Genomic DNA, 18,285 nt, shown 5'->3' on the forward strand with positions numbered 1-18,285 from the left:
ATGCACTGTTCAACGCATGAACACAACATGGGGTCCAAAAAATGTGCTTGTAGGCACCCTCTACCATTAAGCCAACTAACTTGCATACATGAGCTGAATCTATCACTACTTGTACAACATTGGAGGGTCCAACCTTCTCTATGGCATCCTTAAAAATCTGAAATCCGAAGGCTACATCCTTCCTTTTCCCCGAACAATCAATGGCTATATGAAAATAAGAGTCTGCTAGATATGGGACTACTCAAGTTGTGCAATTTGCCTTAGTAAGCCGAAAATCCAAAGCTAAAAGGCCAAAAGCAAAAAGGGGAATAAAAATCGGCACTCTTAGTCATTTTGAAAGAAAGACAAATCACGCAAATCGGCTCAATTAGCCGAAATTCGAAAAACAAAAGGGAGACATTTTTAAACAAAAAGTCATAAACATTTAAATTAAAATCTCTCAAATTACTTAATAGGCCGAAATTCAAAGCAAACTGTTTTAAATTTAAAACTCTCATATTGTCAAAAGGGCCCAAACTTGTTAGCGCATGTTGAATAGGAGACGTCAAAACCTCACACTTTTAAATCTTGGCTTTAAAACCCTAATTTCACAAGGGGAAATTTTTAATGCAAACATCTTTCGTCTTCGACGGGACAAAGCTCGGCATAGCATAAATTTAATGTTTGTTAAATTAATTTATTTAATTTTTCAAATTGATTGATCCAGGTTGAAATTGATTGTTTACATATTGACGTCGAGAGGAACTAAGGTGAGGACCTTAAGCTTAGATTGAAGACATGATCGCGAGCGACACCAATGCAAGGACGCACCGCAGAGCGCAAGGTCGAAGCGATGAGGTACGGGGAAACGTGCCATCACCTGAACCGCAAAGTTGAAGTCCACCAACCAGACAGAAGACAAAGAGCACATAGAATACTCGAAATGTGCATTCTCAGAAATACACTGCTGGAAGAAATTCCAAAAAATCAATTTAAAGTTTAAGAACTGAAATACTTTATTGTACATGATTGCTTGTGTGCCCCACCTAATGAATTTAAAGTAAAGGGGACATAAGTCAGTTATTCCCAACTACCAGGAGGACCGAATTAATGTCAAATAGTGGTCGGTAGCTGAGGAGAGTGGTTGGGTGGATAACTAGGAATTGTGTGGGCATAGGTTAAAGCTGCCAAGCTTCTGGAAGGCAGACCAGGGCCCTTGGATGCAGTCCATCTTGGCCATCAATTCAAATTGTAAAATCTATAAAAGGTAGAGGCCTTCCTTTTGTAAAGGGTTAGATTATTGTTATATTTTAAACAATTAGACTGTTAGATTTTAGATAAGATAGGTTAGAGTTTTGTAGAAAGTTAGATTTTAGGAGTAGCATAGAAATGTTGCCAAAAATTGTTGTAAGGCAATCAAAATCAATATATGAACATTGAAGAATGGTGTTTGTTATCTTGGTTTTCTTCTGTTTGCATGGTTTCTTTCAGCAAATTAGATAGATCTTTTTGATGGGTGTGCAGGTATTTGATGGATTCGGGCTCATACCATAGAGGATATACTGATTGTGTGTCTTCGTGTATGGTTAGCCTCAGCCTTTAATTGTGTTTAGTTCCATTGCAAGTGTCTGTCTGAGCTACGCCAGAATTAGGTGCTTAGCCATGCATTTGCAGTCTGATAATCTTCCAAGTCCCCTTGAAGATTGCACCGTTCCTGCGAGGTTGAGAGCCATTTTGACCAAGCAGGGATTGGTTATGTTGAATCCGTCTACCCGCATATTAGTCTTATTAATTTTAGGTTTCCTAAACCCTTCTCTTTTGCTTTTATTTCCCAATTCGAGAATCAAATACAAAACAGCCTGTTGCAAAACGTAAGGCCCCTTGTGCTCCCAGCAAAACACATCGATCGTTGAGTTATCCCGCAGTCAAGAACTGGCATTTGGAACCTTGAGGTTGTCCCCTTTTGTTGATTAAAAGCAACATTAGAGCTTCCTTATACAAGAGAGGATAGGATACTCAGCGAGAACATTCTATTCTGCGTTGGCCGGATAGAGTTGGAGCGATACGACTTTAGCCACGTCAACATTAACCACCAGCACAAAAAAGACTTGCTAAAGTTTTATAGGCAACACATATCTTAGACAAAAGAGAAGAGTTATTGCCACTACGAAGAACTCTTCATGTTGTTTGGTATTTGGGTTTTCTGCTCAAAACTTTCTTGTCGAGTTTGTTATATATACTCTATCATTGTATTCATTCATTCTTTCATGAAATTCACACTCCTTGATTGCGTATTTACCGTATCCCCTAGATACTTTAACTATACCTAACACATTTTTAAAATTATGAATGTATTGTTCTTTTATTATTATTAATTGGTCCTTTATTTTGATGCAATATCTTCAAGATATTAACTATTTTATGGATATATAATTATATAATTTATATGGATGTATTGATGTGATTTTTTCTGTGATTTCATTTTGCATAATGTTTTTATTCTTTCTAATGTTTAATGATTAAGATTAATTATTGATCTTGCATGGATGGCAAGGATTCAATTAAATTCACTAAGAAAGGAAATTATCAAAGAAGAAGGTTTTTGTTATTGTCAATGTATGGAAAGAGACCACACACACTGATGTAGTCAAGGTAGGGAGGTCCAATGAAAGACAGCCCCACCTTGCAGCAACTCAAATCTATGATCTACAAATCATCTGCTCTACAATTCAGCCTTCGGTAATAGTCTGCACTGATCCGGCCCTCAGTCTCTTCGGACTTTAGTCCCCCGGACCAAAATCTCTCTGGAAACTACAATTATTCTAAAAAATTTCTTCATCGGACCTCTGCCCCCTCCAATCAATCGCCTATCTTCCTCTTCATACAATCCATAAGCAACAACAACTCGATCATGTCGGCCAAAGTTCCATCGGTTCATAATGCAACATGCAAACAATAATATGCTGGCCCAAATCACCAAGAACATCTCCAACAATGCATAGAACTTCCAGCGGACCTCCGAGAACATCAATCGGGTCCAAAACAACATCTCCCAATGATCTACAAGTTTTGGAAACAATCTGCAACCCAATTCATACTCTGCCATCTCAACACAGCAAGAACAAGCCAATCCGGAACCAATACCGGAATTGATATCTTACCGGAAACACATCCAAATGCCATGAATCTCAAATATGTTAAATACAACGATTTCCAGAAACTAAATCCAAATCCGCAACTTTGAACTCTCAATCATAAAGAAACACAACAATATCCAAGCAACTCCTCTGCAAACTGCTCCAACCGGATGAACTACTCAGATGCTCCTGCATCAGATTCTCGAGGTTAATTGAAAAGTAAGTCCCATCACTTGATCTGGTTTGGCGATCTGTTCACAGGTACTTGCAACTGCCTCAGGGGTTCGGTAGTTTGACCACAAGTTTCGATTGTCTCTCCTCGGCAATCTACCGGACCACCCTGCAGCCTACCTCATTTCGGTGATCTGTTCAAGTCTCCACCTGCCAACGGCTCCAAGATCATGCTTCTAGGTTCAGCGGTTTGCTTGCAAGCCTTGTACTGCCTCAATGCTCGGCAATCTGAACAAGTCTTCAAGCTACCTCAAGTTCTTTTCATCCAACCAGTTCACAACCAACACTTCCTCCAACAACACGTTCATAACCAGCTCTGATACCATTTGATGCAGTCAAGGTAGGGAGGTCCAATGAAGGACAGCCCCGCCTTGCAGCAACTCAAATCTATGATCCACAAATCATCTGCTCTACAATTCAGCCTCCAGTAACAGTTTGCACTATCTGCACTGATCCGGACCTCAGTCCCTCCGGACTTCAGTCCCCCCAGACCAGAATCTCTCTAGAAACTACATTTGTTATGAATCTTTTCTTTATCGGACCTCTGCCCGCTCCAATCAATCTCCTATCTTCCTCTTTATACCATCCGTAAGCAACAAGAACTTGATCAAGTCGGCCAAAGTTCCACCGGTTCATAATGAAACATGCAAACAATAATATGTTAGCCCAAATCACCAAGAACATCCCCAACAATGCATAGAACTTCCGGCAGACCTTCGAGAACATCGATCAGGTCCAAAACAACATCTCCCAATGATCCGCAAGTTACGGAAACAATCCGCAACCCAATTCATACACTGCCAGCTCAACACAGCAAGAACAAGCCAATCTGGAACCAATACCGGAATCAATATCTCATCGAAAACACATCCAAATGCCATGAATCTCAAATATGTTAAATACAACGATCTCCAGAAGCTAAATCCAAATCCGCAACTCTGAACCCTCAATCATCAAGAAACGCAACAATCTCCAAGCAACTCCTCTGCTAACTGCTCCAACTGGATGAACTACTCAGATGCTCCTGCATCACCCACACACACAAAATCCCTTAGGATTGTATTATTGCTTGTTATGCCTCTGCAAGGACATCATGCAGTTTGTTTTGTCATTGGATGACATTGTGTAAAATTTCCTCTTGTTGATTCCTTGTGAAGTGATGGAAACTACCCTCACACACATCTACACACAACTCTCACGTGACGGCACACACCTAAATACCTATGCTATGATTTCAAACAACACTATTATACAGACTTTCTATCAAAACATTGATAGGAATAGAACAGAAAATAATTGAATTCAGTAACAGAACATATTGGGCACCATGAAGTAGGAACTCCATGTAAACCAGTTAATAAAGAGAGAAACACAAAGATCATTCCTTTATCAATTCATATGTCAAAACACATTACAAATATGCAGAGAATCTCTTCTTACAAATTGACATTTCATGGCCACTAAGAAAGGCAACTTCACTCATATAAAAATATGCAACACAAACTATTGGTCTTTGCCCAGGTTTTGGCTTCTTTCTCTCCCAAACTTATTCTCCCTTCTTCAACTCACACTCTCACGACTCTGACTCCTTTCCTCTTACCGACTTGACTCCTCCTTACCTCGCCTATCGTTAATCTCCCTTGAATGTGCTCGATTATCCTCTTTATCTCCCGTCATTACATCCTTCTCCAATTATCCTTCTATTCGCTATTTTGTTGGTTCACAACTAGCACATATTCGCCCAAAACGATTTCCTCTTTCCATACAGTCTCTTGCCTTCTATTCAGCTCTCGAACTCAGCCTTCTCCTCTTTTATTCAACCTCTCGTTGTTCGGCCAATTCTGGCCTCTTTCGTTACTCACCGGTTATAACCCACCCACCGTCCTTCATACCTTTAGTTTTTTTTTTTCCTTCAATCCGTTGTCCTCCAAAATTGCTCGATCTTTCCTAACTATTTCATTACCGTTCTTAACTATTTCTTTTAAACTGCTCATTAATCGTTTATCTCCCTTTCTGCCAAAGGCAACTAACCCGTTTTGTCCAACTTCCTACCCATGTGGGGAACCCAAACTAAATCTTGGCTACACAAAACCAACAAAACACTAAACAAATAGATTAACACGATGCTCTTGCTTCAGACTCCCCAGGCACAAAAGAAAGCATGTGCTCCTGCACATGGGAGTAACAATTCATAACTATACTCTTTCATTATTTTTCTTCTGCTTCTTCCAACATCACTCTGGCTCATCTACCGTATTCATCCAACATTGTTGTCCACGTCTCCACTCTGCTCTTATGAAGTTATCTCCATTATCTACCATCCTTTCCCAAGCTCTTCTCATCCTTTCATCCACACACAAAACATCATAAATGAATTGATGGAAATTAAAGTTTTCCATGTCATCAAAATCACTCACCCCATACATCTACATTATAATATCATCAATATTTAGTAGCATTGTACTTACCATTTCAATTTCATACTCAACCTCCTCATCCAACGTCTGTTCCAGCCACTCTTCCTCCATAGCCAACTGCTGCAACAACAAATCATTCCCAGCTTCATTTTCCTTCTCGAGACTCACAACATCCAAATTAAAATCTTTAGATATTATTCCACATCTTGCCTCTATTGCTACTACAACTTCTTGATTTTCTGTCGAAACCTTCTTTTACTCATCCTTCCTTGTCCCAATGGGCTTCATACCTTCCAACTTGCCTATCCACTCTTGCTCTATAATTGCAAATTGTGTCCACAAATCATCTGCACCGTTATGGGTTACTGCTCCTCTTTCCAATTCGATCACTACATCTATTTCTCCAAGAATTATTTTAACTTCTATTGTCACCCCTAAATCCGCTTCTAGATTGGCTTCTGCATCTTCTATTTCACTTCTTAATCCCTCATCATCCCTTCTGTCTACTATATATTCTTGAGTTTTTTTCTTCTTATCTAACCTCTCGTTCATATCATTTCCAACTTGTATTTGTACCTTCTATTCATTCCAACTGTCTATGTTTATTTTCCTTCTTGTCTCCGCTCCTCAACTCTTTTTCATCTACAAGCCTCCATAGCTTCATTTCCCATTCACATATGTCATCTTCATTACTTGGTGCCACATCCTTCTCATCTTCTTCCTTTAAACTCTTCCTTCCAACAATTTCATTCAAAGATTCAAAAACATCTTCATTGTTTAAAAGCTGAAATATTGCCTCTTTATCATCAATACTTTCAACAACCTTTGCCTTTGTTGCGATCTTTTCCACCAAGCCTGCACTGCCATTTCCATTCTTTCCTCTAGAATCTTTGCCAAACACAAGACCTCCACAATTCCCTGTAATATCTCCAAACACGGCAACTGCTACAATCTCATGCTTTACTCCTTTATTTTCAGCCACTAATACCCTTATCTTTTCATCTTCATTTGTTTCTGTCATGCCCTCTATAAGACATGTTCCCGATGCAAATTCTTTCTCTTCACATCTTCCATTTGATTGAAAGGTTTCCTCTTGACCATGTCTAGCAAGACCACTTTCATCTAGTGATGTCTTGCACTTAACCAGCCACACCCTATTTTTCTTAGCCTTGTGCAGATGTCTATTTATTGCTGCCCTTTTCCTCCATAAGCCATGATCTGATTTCAGCCCATAAACATCTTCTCTCTACTTCCTTGCTTGCCAAAATTCCCAATAATCTGGTTTCCACTTGTTCCTCCTCATATCGTTCATCCCTTACACCTGCTTGTTAGCACACAAAATATCATAAACACCTTCTCTAGGCTGCCACTCTTTATTACTCGCCTTGTATTCTTGTTTCCCCTGTAATCCTTGCATATCTCTCATAAACAAGAGGTTGAAGTGGCCCGTGAAGTTGATTGTTGAGAAGAGAAGACGGCAAAGGATGGTTGCCTTGAAAAGAGATGACAAAAATGTGGGGAAAACCTTGAGGGGTTTAGACAACAAGAAGTTGCCAAGAGAGCAACGTGCACCAAAAGAGGTGAAAGAAGTTCTCATTGTGGAGAACATGAGAAAATATAACAAGGCATGGAGAAAAGAAGAAGTGCAGAAAGTAGCACTAGAAGAAAAGAGTAAAGAAGAGAGGACGGTGCCCATGAAGGAGGCACTCGTGGAGACATTTTGGTCTCTGGTTTTATTTGCTAATGTTCTGTTTAAGTATGTGTTTTTAGGTATGAGAAACCCGATAAGGACGGTCGGGAACAAGACCTTGGAGTTGATAAGAGAATGGGCAAGTAGAAGACCCATAGACAATGATGAAGATGAGAAAGAGGGGAGACTAGTTGCAGCAGTATGTCAGGAAGATGCAAAGCAACAGTTTACAACAAATATGTAAAGCAACGGTTTACAGCAGAGAATCATTTTAAGGATTATGAAAATCAAGACGAGGATGATGTTGAAGTATTCCAACATAATAAAGAAGACTTTGAAGATACCCTAGAGTATCATGAGGCCTTGGAAGATGTTAAAGATGCAAGACAAGATGTCTACAAAGAGGAAAAGTTAGTAAACAAAGAAGCCAATGTTGGAAGCAAATCGGGACAGCAGGTAAAAATATGTCACAATGTTGATTTTGGTTATGAGGGTAATGAAAATGTTAGTTTTGAACATACAAGTAGAAGTAAGAATGTGGTAAATAAGGAGAGAAGGAAATTGGTGGATCATGGATATATAGTTCCAAGTTGGCAGAATAAATCAATTGTTAAGGAACAAAAAAGAATGTGTTTAACTACCATTATTAACTAATTCTTTTAAACTTCTCATCAATTGTTCATCTCCCTTTCTGCCAAAGGCAACTAACTCGTTTTGTCCAACTTCCTACCCATGTGGCGAACCCAAACTAAATCTTGGCTACACAAAGCCAACAAAGCACTAAACAAATAGATTAACACGATGCTCCTGCATCATGAAGCATTTAACTCTGATCCTAAGACAAGCTAATTTTATAAAAACTACGAATATGAAAAGAAAAGAGAGATCGGAATGTGTTAATGTTGTAGCTTCGGAAGTTATCCTTCTGACTACAGAAATTAAATATGTGAATGGCCTATCGGCCTTACATATTTAATGGCTCTATCTCCAAACTATGCGTAATCATGGTCTCATTCATAGATCTGATTTCTATCATTTGCCGATATCATTTATACTGAATTGTGACTACACTAACAATGATTGGTTTCCTATGTATAACCGATTATGGATTATATCGGTTTAATTATGATTTGAATCTGATTTAATTATGTATAACCGATTATGTATTACATTGGTTTAACTATATTGAATCGGTTAAGAATGTATAACCGATTATACATATTGGTTCGGTTTAATTCTGACCGACTATAATTGAATCGGTTTACATGTATAAACAGATTCAATTATGAATCGGTAATAGTTGTGGTTCTTGGAATGAGTCACGACTTATGTATAAGTCTATTGCTTCATATTTAAAGAGATAGGACTTCGATTGTAATGTTACCTGAATAATCATATAGCCAGCAACTCGATAATTCATTCTTATATCAGATCGTACAATCTCTATATCAGATCAGGCCATAATATATTCGAGATTTTTGCTCTCCATAAAGTTTATTCTTCAGAAATATACGTACAGATTAGAAGATCAAAGACATATTGCAGATCATTAACCATCTTCAACAATATCATAACCTTGAGTGGCAAATAATATTCTTAACTGATTAAACACATTGTTGGGAGACCAATCTGATCAAAATTTAACATGGTATCAGAGCCAGCATAAGGAAAAGATCAGATCAGATTTATATAAGCGACACTACTCTCTAAATATCCTCGAATTCCTCAACTCCCTTCTACACATCAAAATGGTGAATGGTGTTAGATTTGAGGATCGTCTTGAAGGAGCTTCCAACTTTGTATCTTGGAAGTTTAGGATAATGCTTGCTTTAAGTGAAAACGAATTAGATGGATTTGTGAAGAAAGCCATACCGGAACCTGAAGAGAAGATGAAAAGCTTCAATGGATGAGAAAGAACAATAAAGCCATGAAGATGTTAGTTGACTCAGTGAAAGATCATATTGTGCCAACTATCTCCAAGATGGAGACTGCCTATGGCATGTTCAAATCTCTAGAGAACATGTATGAGATAAACAACACAAGCCGAGCTCTTTCTCTAAAGCAACAACTCCATCATGTCAAAATGACAAAAGGTGAAGTCATCACCTCATACTTCATGAGGATTACTGAATTGAAAGATCAACTCTCTACTATTGGTCACACAATAGAGAGCAAAGAGTTAACCATGCTGGCACTAAATGATCTCCCCTCCTCATGGGAGGCATTTATTCAAAGGATAAGTGCAAGATCAAAACTTCCTAAGTTTGAACGATTAAAGCAAGATTGCATTCAAGAAGAGTCTAGATTGGCTATCAGAGGCATTGGCCAAAGCTCCATAAATGAAGATATTCATGTTCTTGCCTCCCACTCCACAAAGATGAAAGGTAAGAAAGGACATTTCAAAAGGAAGAAAGATAAGGAATCTAATGGTGCTCCTACATTCAAAAGAAGGAAGGATATTTCAGAAATCCAATGCTTTAGATGTGACAAATATGGTCACTATGCAATGCAATGTCCTACCAGGACTATGCCTCAAGCTTCCATTGCAGATGTTGGTGAAACTCTTCCACAAAAGGATTTACATGGATTCATATTCTGACTTGAAAGAGATAAGTTTTTTCATGATTGAACAATGTTCATGATTTTCATATGTAGTTATTAATTCATGCAATTACATTCTGCGTTTTATTTGTGAAACAACATTATCAGCAGATGTCCGCTTACGACAAGCTGCTTTTGGATATCTTGTTTTTTCAAATTTCTTCAATTTACTATGAGAAACTTGTCCCTTGCATACAGGACATCTTTAGAATCACAACTTGTTGCCTTTCAGGTTATATAGTTTTGAAGTTCAAATTGTGATGAAGAGATTGAAATTCAGGAGGAATATACAAAGGACTTTAGTGGAGATTCTGAGATTTTACATTTCCATTTTTATATATTTACCTGCTAAAGTGCAATAGTCCATTGGAGGTAAATATTGAGGCATTCGTACAAGGGATGATTGCATCTAGGGTTACAAAGCAAAGTTGAGACAAGAGGGCTCTCCAAGTGAGAGGGAGCATACTGTTAGGGGAGTTTGTTCTAAATCTCAGGTTGGTCATATTCATGTCTAGGGCTCGATCTTATGACAACAATTCCATTGTGATTCTGGATCTTGCACTTTTTGACATATGAGGATCATACTAGAAAATGAGAGTCTCTTGAAGCAAGATATCTTCTATTATTGGGTCCATGTGAGCAAAATGCTTCCATGACAGAGGGAGAAACTAAGAAGATATGGTTCGATTGATATCTAAGAATCTTGGTCATATTGATTGAGAGGGAGTGGACTATGTCGCGATGATTTCTCTAGTGATCAGTCAAAAGATTATGATTCATGGGATGGAGTCCCATGTAGACTAAGAGGCCCTTTATGTTGACTTCTAAGTCATGATATTTCTGGATAGATGAATACTTGATGAGCTTGGAATACACCAAAAGTGATGCAGACTCCAACCTTGTATTTCATGAAAGGTCAAAGCATGTGGAGGTCAAGTGGAAAGGTATGTTATTCAGTTAAGAAACATTACTACTAATGAATTGACGGCAAACATTCTCGCCAAGCCTCTGTCCAGAATAAAGTTTGTGTACTTTCAAGATAAGCTTGGTATGGTGGAAAATGCAGCCCTAGCTGAGATTGAGTCTCAGCATCATTGATTTGGTTGAATTGTTTATTACACTAATGTATTCTTTCTTATTATAAGTTGTTTAAAGTGTAAACTCTTATTAATGCAACTTATTAATCTGATATGGTTCATGATTAATGTCATGTGTGTGACTCCATGACAACATCTCATGAGAGAATCCGTGATGACCTTCATGTACTTGTGTGTTCACCCTCTGGACGAGCCATGGTGGATATCATTGTGAGGTGACGATCTCTCAATGATAAACACTTGTATATTTGATTATTATTGTAAGGTGACGATCTTACAGTATTGATTGGTCACAGGGGAGAAGAACTTGAGGGTTGAGTTGGAGGCGAAGGTGGCCACTTATGATGCACGTTGCAGCAGGCATGAGGCGGAGTTGAAGGCACTTGCAGCAAAGGTGGCTGACCAAACTCTGCAGGTGGAGCAGAAGGACAAGAAATTATTGGAGGCTGCACACATAGTCAAGAAGGCACGCGAGCAACAGCTAACTGCAAAGAAGAACCTTTAGCTCCACACAGGATGGCAGCCTTCTTCTTCGGCAACGACAGGGACGCCTCTTCCCGCTCGTCTTAGCATCTTTTGTTTTGTCGTTCCAGCTCCTGTTTGTTCTAGTCGTCTGAAAGACGACTACTTTTTGGGGGGGCTAATGTTAGGGGCTAATAACACATGTTAGTTTATAGTTGTTTGGGGTGTTTATGTTTTGTTATGTATGGGTTGCCGAGAGGTTCCCGTGGGGTAGTTGGTAGTTGGTAAGTTGTGATGGTTGGCAGCCTGGCCAACCATCGGGTCTATATAGTGTTTGGATGGAACCTCGGCAAGTTAGCATTGTACTCGCATATTTGGAATGAAATAAAGATACCATACTTCTGCCATATCTGTTTCTTCTAATTGTTATCTATGCTTTGATATACATGAATGTTCTTGTTACATGAAGTTGTTGGTACATGTGGAATATTTATGTTTATCCGTGACTTTACCAACCTCACCGTCGAGACTAAACACAAATCAACTATTATCCATTCCAGCTTTGATAATTAGTGCAGTTGATTTACTTGGCTATTATTGTCAAAACCAACCTGCAGCCAGTCAATCTATTCATAGAAGTGAAAGCACTAATTGCTAGGGCATCCTGGGAAAGTCTTAGAGAATCTTGGTATGAGAAATTCAGCTTGCAACTGTATTATGTGAATGTAAGCACTCAACATTGCAAGAATATACAAGAGCAGTGGCAACTTGCAAGGTTGTTTTAGTTATAATAGTCCCTCTTCTATTTCAAGAGACACGGCCATGTATTTTTTTTTCCACTCCTCGTATAGAAAAGAAATGTCTAAAGTTAAGATTCATTTGGTAGATTGCTATTTTGAAGTTATTGCTCTTACTTTCAAAAATTTGATGTTTTAATGATCCTAAGGCAGCTCTTTTGGAGTTAAGACATTAGATCTCTCAAGTCTCAACTACTGTAACATGACCTAACTGTCCAATTTCTAAGGAGAACAAAACTGGGGTTCATGACAAATACAATTAGCCCAAGCATAGAGCAATCAATGTGAACTTGGTCAGAACGTAGAAAACCATCATAGCTATTGACAGAAATCAAGCAAAAAATATGATTAGTATAGATCAACGTTGTCAAAAAGAAAAGGATGTTAGATGAAAGCGAGTAAATTTAAGACATGACATAAGATGACATGCAGTCGTTGGTAAAAAATGTTCTTAAAGTCATCACATACATTGTCAAACCTAGAAGCAGTGATGCTTTAAGGATCAAAGATCTTTTGAATATGTGCCTTGATTGCATGCAAATCATCAGCAAGTTCCTCATGTTGACAGAGGTTTGATTCTAAAATGTATAGAGTAAAATATATGAGAAAACTACAAATTAAAAAGCAAACAACATGTATCATAATAGCAATTTAGCTATTTTGGATGGTGAGCTATTTCAAACTTATAAGTTTAAACTTTAAATAGTAAAAGGAAAAATATAAATGCAGTTGCAACTAGTAGAAAAGAATTGATGTGCAGCGAATTTCTATATTAGCAAGCATGGATATCTTGTCAGAGAACAAAAGGTAAAGATCTAGTTTCTCAAATTTTCAGAAACCGGGACACCAAATGACATTTTATGTCCTAGAAGTAGCACAGTTTAACGAAGGATCTTTGGAAAGGCAAACCTTTAACGGGTCCATTTTTCCAAAGGTTGCACGGCAATCTATAAGAAAAGATAAATGTTTCTCTGAATCTCCTGCAAAATCAACCTAAAAAAAATTGTTGTTTAAAATATTAACTAGGAGAAAAAAAAAGTACATAGAACAAGTAGAAAGACTACAAGAAAATATACCAGCTGCACAAAGCGTGTTACAAGATGGGCAATCTGCCTACAATCATCGTCACTGGTCAAGCTATCAATTGAATCATGAAGAACTTTGCAAACATCAAAGAGAATCTTCCTTGTAACAGGATCTTGAACTGTTTGATTATTCCTATAAAGATTTTATCAGTACAGTTAAGAGAATATCAGTACAGACCGACAAAATAACAAGCAAACAAAAAATTGCAATAAAGAAATGCCATTATCCAGCAGTTTCCTTGCACTAAAGTTATGTCCAAAATTGTTGGTGTTACATTCATTGTTCACCCCAGCGATTCACAAATACTAATCATAGGCGGGAAAAAACTCTATTCAAGGGATAGATGCACATCTCTCAGGCTGACAACTAAGAAAAAACAAGTCTTTTACCCCTCACCATTTAAACTGTGCTTCACATAACAAGGGCAATAGGCAAAATAATCCCTGAAATTATTTTCAAGCACGCATTTTAAATAAGTACCAGTGTTTATTATCATGTCAAAAAAGTTCACCAATGCACTAGTTACCAATTAACTAAAAAGTATTTCATATATTCAAAACTGTTCACCTTGCAAATATCTTTAAAAAATAAGTCAAATGGTATCTTAAAAAATATCTTAAACAAAAACCTCCAAGTCAAAATTCTTGTTTTAATTATAAAACAATAGTCTTTAAATCAATAATAAGAAAAACATATGTACCAAAACACCCACAAGTTTGCAAGTTGAAGACTAAAAGCAATGCTTAAACTGAGGGCTACAAAAACAAGCATTCTACAGAACTTGGCATAGAAATAAGTATTTTATAGACTACGAAAAGTTATCAAATTCAAATACAATTAATAGTCTTGACTCTCAAAATTTCTGAGACATAGAACAGAGATTAAAACAAAATATCTCTTAACAGAAATGGAGTGTGAACTATGTATACATAGTATTGACTATTGACCATTCAAACACTAAAGAGTTCAGAAACATTATAGAATAGTGTTCAGAATGACCACATTTCAGATGATATTTGAATTTTTTAATTCAGTCTGGAGCCCTTTTTTGCACTTATGGAGAGATAACTTGCTAGCAAGTCTTTTTCATTTTCTTAATCAGTTATTCTCACTGTACCAGAGCTAGAAGGAATAGATAGGTAATCAAATATTGGAAGTTCTCTTATATCCATTACTATAATTTTAAAATGTGGAATACAGCCATTTGCATACCATAAGAACTAAACAGCAGTTTCCACACAGGCCTTTCACAAATCTTTAAAAGAAAAAAATGAAAAGTAAGAGATAGAGTTCATATTAACAAATTTTAAATCAAAAGTAATAGAATTCAGTCTTGTATTTGTTAAGGTAAATCATGAAATGTGAACCTATGAATAGACTGTTGCACTATGATCAGAGACTCCTGGTTCATTTTTCCCCATGTTATGTCATTCAAATGAAAGCAATGGCAGTTACACTAACCAAAAGCACTCTTACCTTAATCTTGAGCTTAGGCTCAGTTTAAAGTCATGATACAGATCAGATAAAAACTATAGCAAGCAGTAGAAGTACATGTACAAAGACAATTTTGGAATCATATTACTCTCTTCAATTTTTTCCTTTCCCTAAAATTAGAAAAGTTTTACATGGTTTGTAATAAAAAAAAGGAGAAAGCAACCTATAAGCACACCATTAGCTCACCTAGAGATATGAATAAGAATATTCTTGTAGACAGAAACACGTGTGCTGCCATAAAGAACATCCAAAATGTCCACAAAATGATCCTGCATGCACAAAAAAAAAAATAAGTTCAATTTTCTGATGTGCCGATTTCACTTCTGATGTGCATACAAAAAAAAAAGAAGACTAGATTTAACTTCTGAGTGCAGATGTGAATTTTATGAGTTCTGGAAATGTTTTTTCTGAGTAACTAGAACCTGTGATTTGTTCATATCTTCTGAAACTTAATAGCAATCATTTTAGGTATAATTTGACTCTTCCTCATTGCTGGGCACTTCATTTTCAGTGGTTATTTGCTACGTTACCCCAAGTTTCCGGGACGGGGGGACAGCGGGACGAGTTTCTGGGACGGCAATTTTTTTTGCCAAATTTGGGGACGGGGGGGCACGGCAAAGGGGACGGCTATATAAAATATAGGGAAAATTTAAAATATATAGGAAAATTCTAAATGTTCATATGAAAACATGGATATAGCATGTGTATGATACTATGAAAACATTTTAGACTGCAAACATCGAACATACAACATTATCAATAGACTCAATACTCAATATGCACTCATAATTCAGAATTTCAATTCATTCACATTGTCAATATGCATATCATAATAGATATTAAAGAAATAACATACAAAATGCCCAAAGGCCACACTGCTGCCACATTGTTTCATTGTCAATTGCGATATGGAAATCAAAATAGTACTAAGTAAATACTAAAAAGCAAAGTATAATATTTATTATTTAATATTTTATTATTTAATTTATTTTCTATTTATAAATTTTAAAATTTATAATATGAATTAATTTAAAATTATAAATATTTGATATGAATTAATAAATTTAATGTCGCCTTTTAATTTTTGATAGAGGGCCCATGTTAGAAAAATAATAAAATATAGATAGTCGTATTTTGATTTCATAACTATTCAAATTCAATAATAAAAAAATTGATAGTCGTTTTTTAAATTTTTTCAATATAGAGGGCCCATGTTAGAAAAATTAAAAAATAATTGAAAATACAACTTTTTTTTTTTAATATTTTTCCCTAGCTCTAGATGTGGGGGACGTCCCCAATCCGCCCCCAATCCGTCCCCAGCCTTCCCCAGCCGTCCCCAATCCGCCCCCAATCCGTCCCCAGCCGTCCCCCCGTTTCGGGGACGTCCCCTAAAAATTCTAACAATTTGGGGATGGGGGGGGACGTCCCCTGACTGTCCCCAAGTCCCCAAAACGTCCCCAGGACTGGGACAGGGGTTTTCAGGTAGGGGACGCGTCCCCGGGTTTCGTAGGTTATTTGCATTATTTGGTGAAGGATTGAATTTCTAGGCAAAATCGCCCATCTCAAGGAAGGCCATACATTTTGGCTTGGTTCTTGAGATTTCTATCAGGTCTTAAAACTGCACTTTGTCGGTTCTATTTCTTCCTTCTTGGGTGCCTCAGATTGCTGATAAAGGTTCTATGAATGATGGAGCAGATTTCTATGACTTTAGAGACTTGAAGGACCTTCATATTAATCACCCTTGTCATTGGAGCTAGTTGATTGGATGTGGATCAGATCTGAGCATTCTAATTTGATGATTGGAAGTTTATTCCACATCTGCAATACACTTTAGAAATCCAATTTACAATGTACGTATTTATCTTATCAAATTTGAATGAAGAGACATCATGATCATCACTGCAGTGTCCCTTGCTAATTCTGATATGAACTTCTAATTCTTTTTGCTTAGATATTTCGTCGAACACTTGATTAACATTGTTCAGTCTGCTGGTCTTAGTTTCAGATTGATATTAGGGACATCTAATGCTAATTCTTCATGCAAGAACATTCACAAATGGAGGTATAATAATATAGAAATGCTTGGACAGCAACCCAGATGTATCATGAGACAAATGAAGCTAATAAACAATCATATATAATTACTGACATTTTGTCAAATAGTTGACATACAACCTCAGTACCCAGTTGTATAAGGTGCAGCCCTATACGCTTTGATCCTAATTCATATAATAGCTTAATGAAACAATACAAACTCAAAACACATGGTCTGATAATGATTACTAATTCTCAGATTTTCTGGAGACAAGAGGCACTCACATAACTCATGCAAACAATCTGAAATTACAGTGAAATACGGATGCCTTAGGAACCTGATAAATTCGCCCAAGTGAAGCGGTGAAGAAGCAACTACATCCAAGATCAAAGTTCCTCTAACATGCAATATCGAACCATGCCTAGTGCCATCCCTGCTGCTGCCAGTAGTAGGTCTAAGAACCCAGTATAATCTGAAGTATAGCAGTCTGAATACTCCTCCAAAATGATGGGACCTTCCTCCAAATGAAGCGCCTTCCTTGACAAAGGGTCACCGAGCCTTCACATGCACTAAATGCTCAGATCGGAGGTCATGACCCACGAACCTGCCTCAGGTCGGATTCTTGGTATTAATCAAAAGAGATACCAAATCGCCTTCCAAACTGTCCAAAGGGTATCGCATCTTCCTTCTATGAATTTTGGCATCATTACAAGTTAATATCGATGCACATAGGAGAAGATATGAACAAAATCGTGGGAACCTAGTTCTGCAGCCTGTTTGATAGCAGCACCCAATATCTTTGATTTGCCTCCAACCAATGATGATAGATATCGCCTAGATGCCCAAATGGAATAGCTGTCAAAGAATGGTTCAAGAATGCACTCTCCAATGCAAGGCGATCTCAGCAACCTGCAAGTCTGAAATACTATTATAATCTGGTATTAAAACTCCTTATGCTCAATGTGGAAGGCTGAATGCTCTCCACTCTCCTCGCAACCCTTCAGAGGGTCTTTCACCTCCTCAGTTATGCTGACCAATTAGGAGGTATCGTTCCCCAAGATCTTCTGCGGACAACCTGTGTCTCCACAACTCAACAAGAGATAACATAAACAACTGATGCCCAACATGTGTTTCCTCTCTTCCATTTATCCATTACATAATATGTCACAATCACCTTCTAGAAGATAAGGTTAGGTACACTTTATATTATTTAATTAAACATGTTATTTAAATGTACCTTTAATTTATTAATTAAAAAA

The 18,285-nt window shown here is 37.4% G+C and overlaps 1 protein-coding gene across 5 annotated transcripts in view; it reads right to left on the reverse strand.

The window, feature by feature from the left end:
- LOC131077967 (uncharacterized) overlaps positions 1–18,285 on the reverse strand; it is a 296,542-nt gene that overhangs the window by 118,783 nt on the left and 159,474 nt on the right. For all 5 annotated transcript variants that reach the window (XM_058015592.2, XM_058015579.2, XM_058015586.2 and 2 more), the window contains 3 exons: positions 15,178–15,260; positions 13,488–13,629; positions 13,321–13,404 (listed from right to left, as the gene is read on the reverse strand). In XM_058015592.2, coding sequence (XP_057871575.1) covers positions 13,321–13,404; positions 13,488–13,629; positions 15,178–15,260 — 309 coding nt within the window. The remainder of the gene's footprint in view (positions 1–13,320; positions 13,405–13,487; positions 13,630–15,177; positions 15,261–18,285) is intronic.

This window comes from Cryptomeria japonica, chromosome 6 (genome assembly GCF_030272615.1).
Source record: "Cryptomeria japonica chromosome 6, Sugi_1.0, whole genome shotgun sequence".
NCBI lineage: Eukaryota > Viridiplantae > Streptophyta > Pinopsida > Cupressales > Cupressaceae > Cryptomeria > Cryptomeria japonica.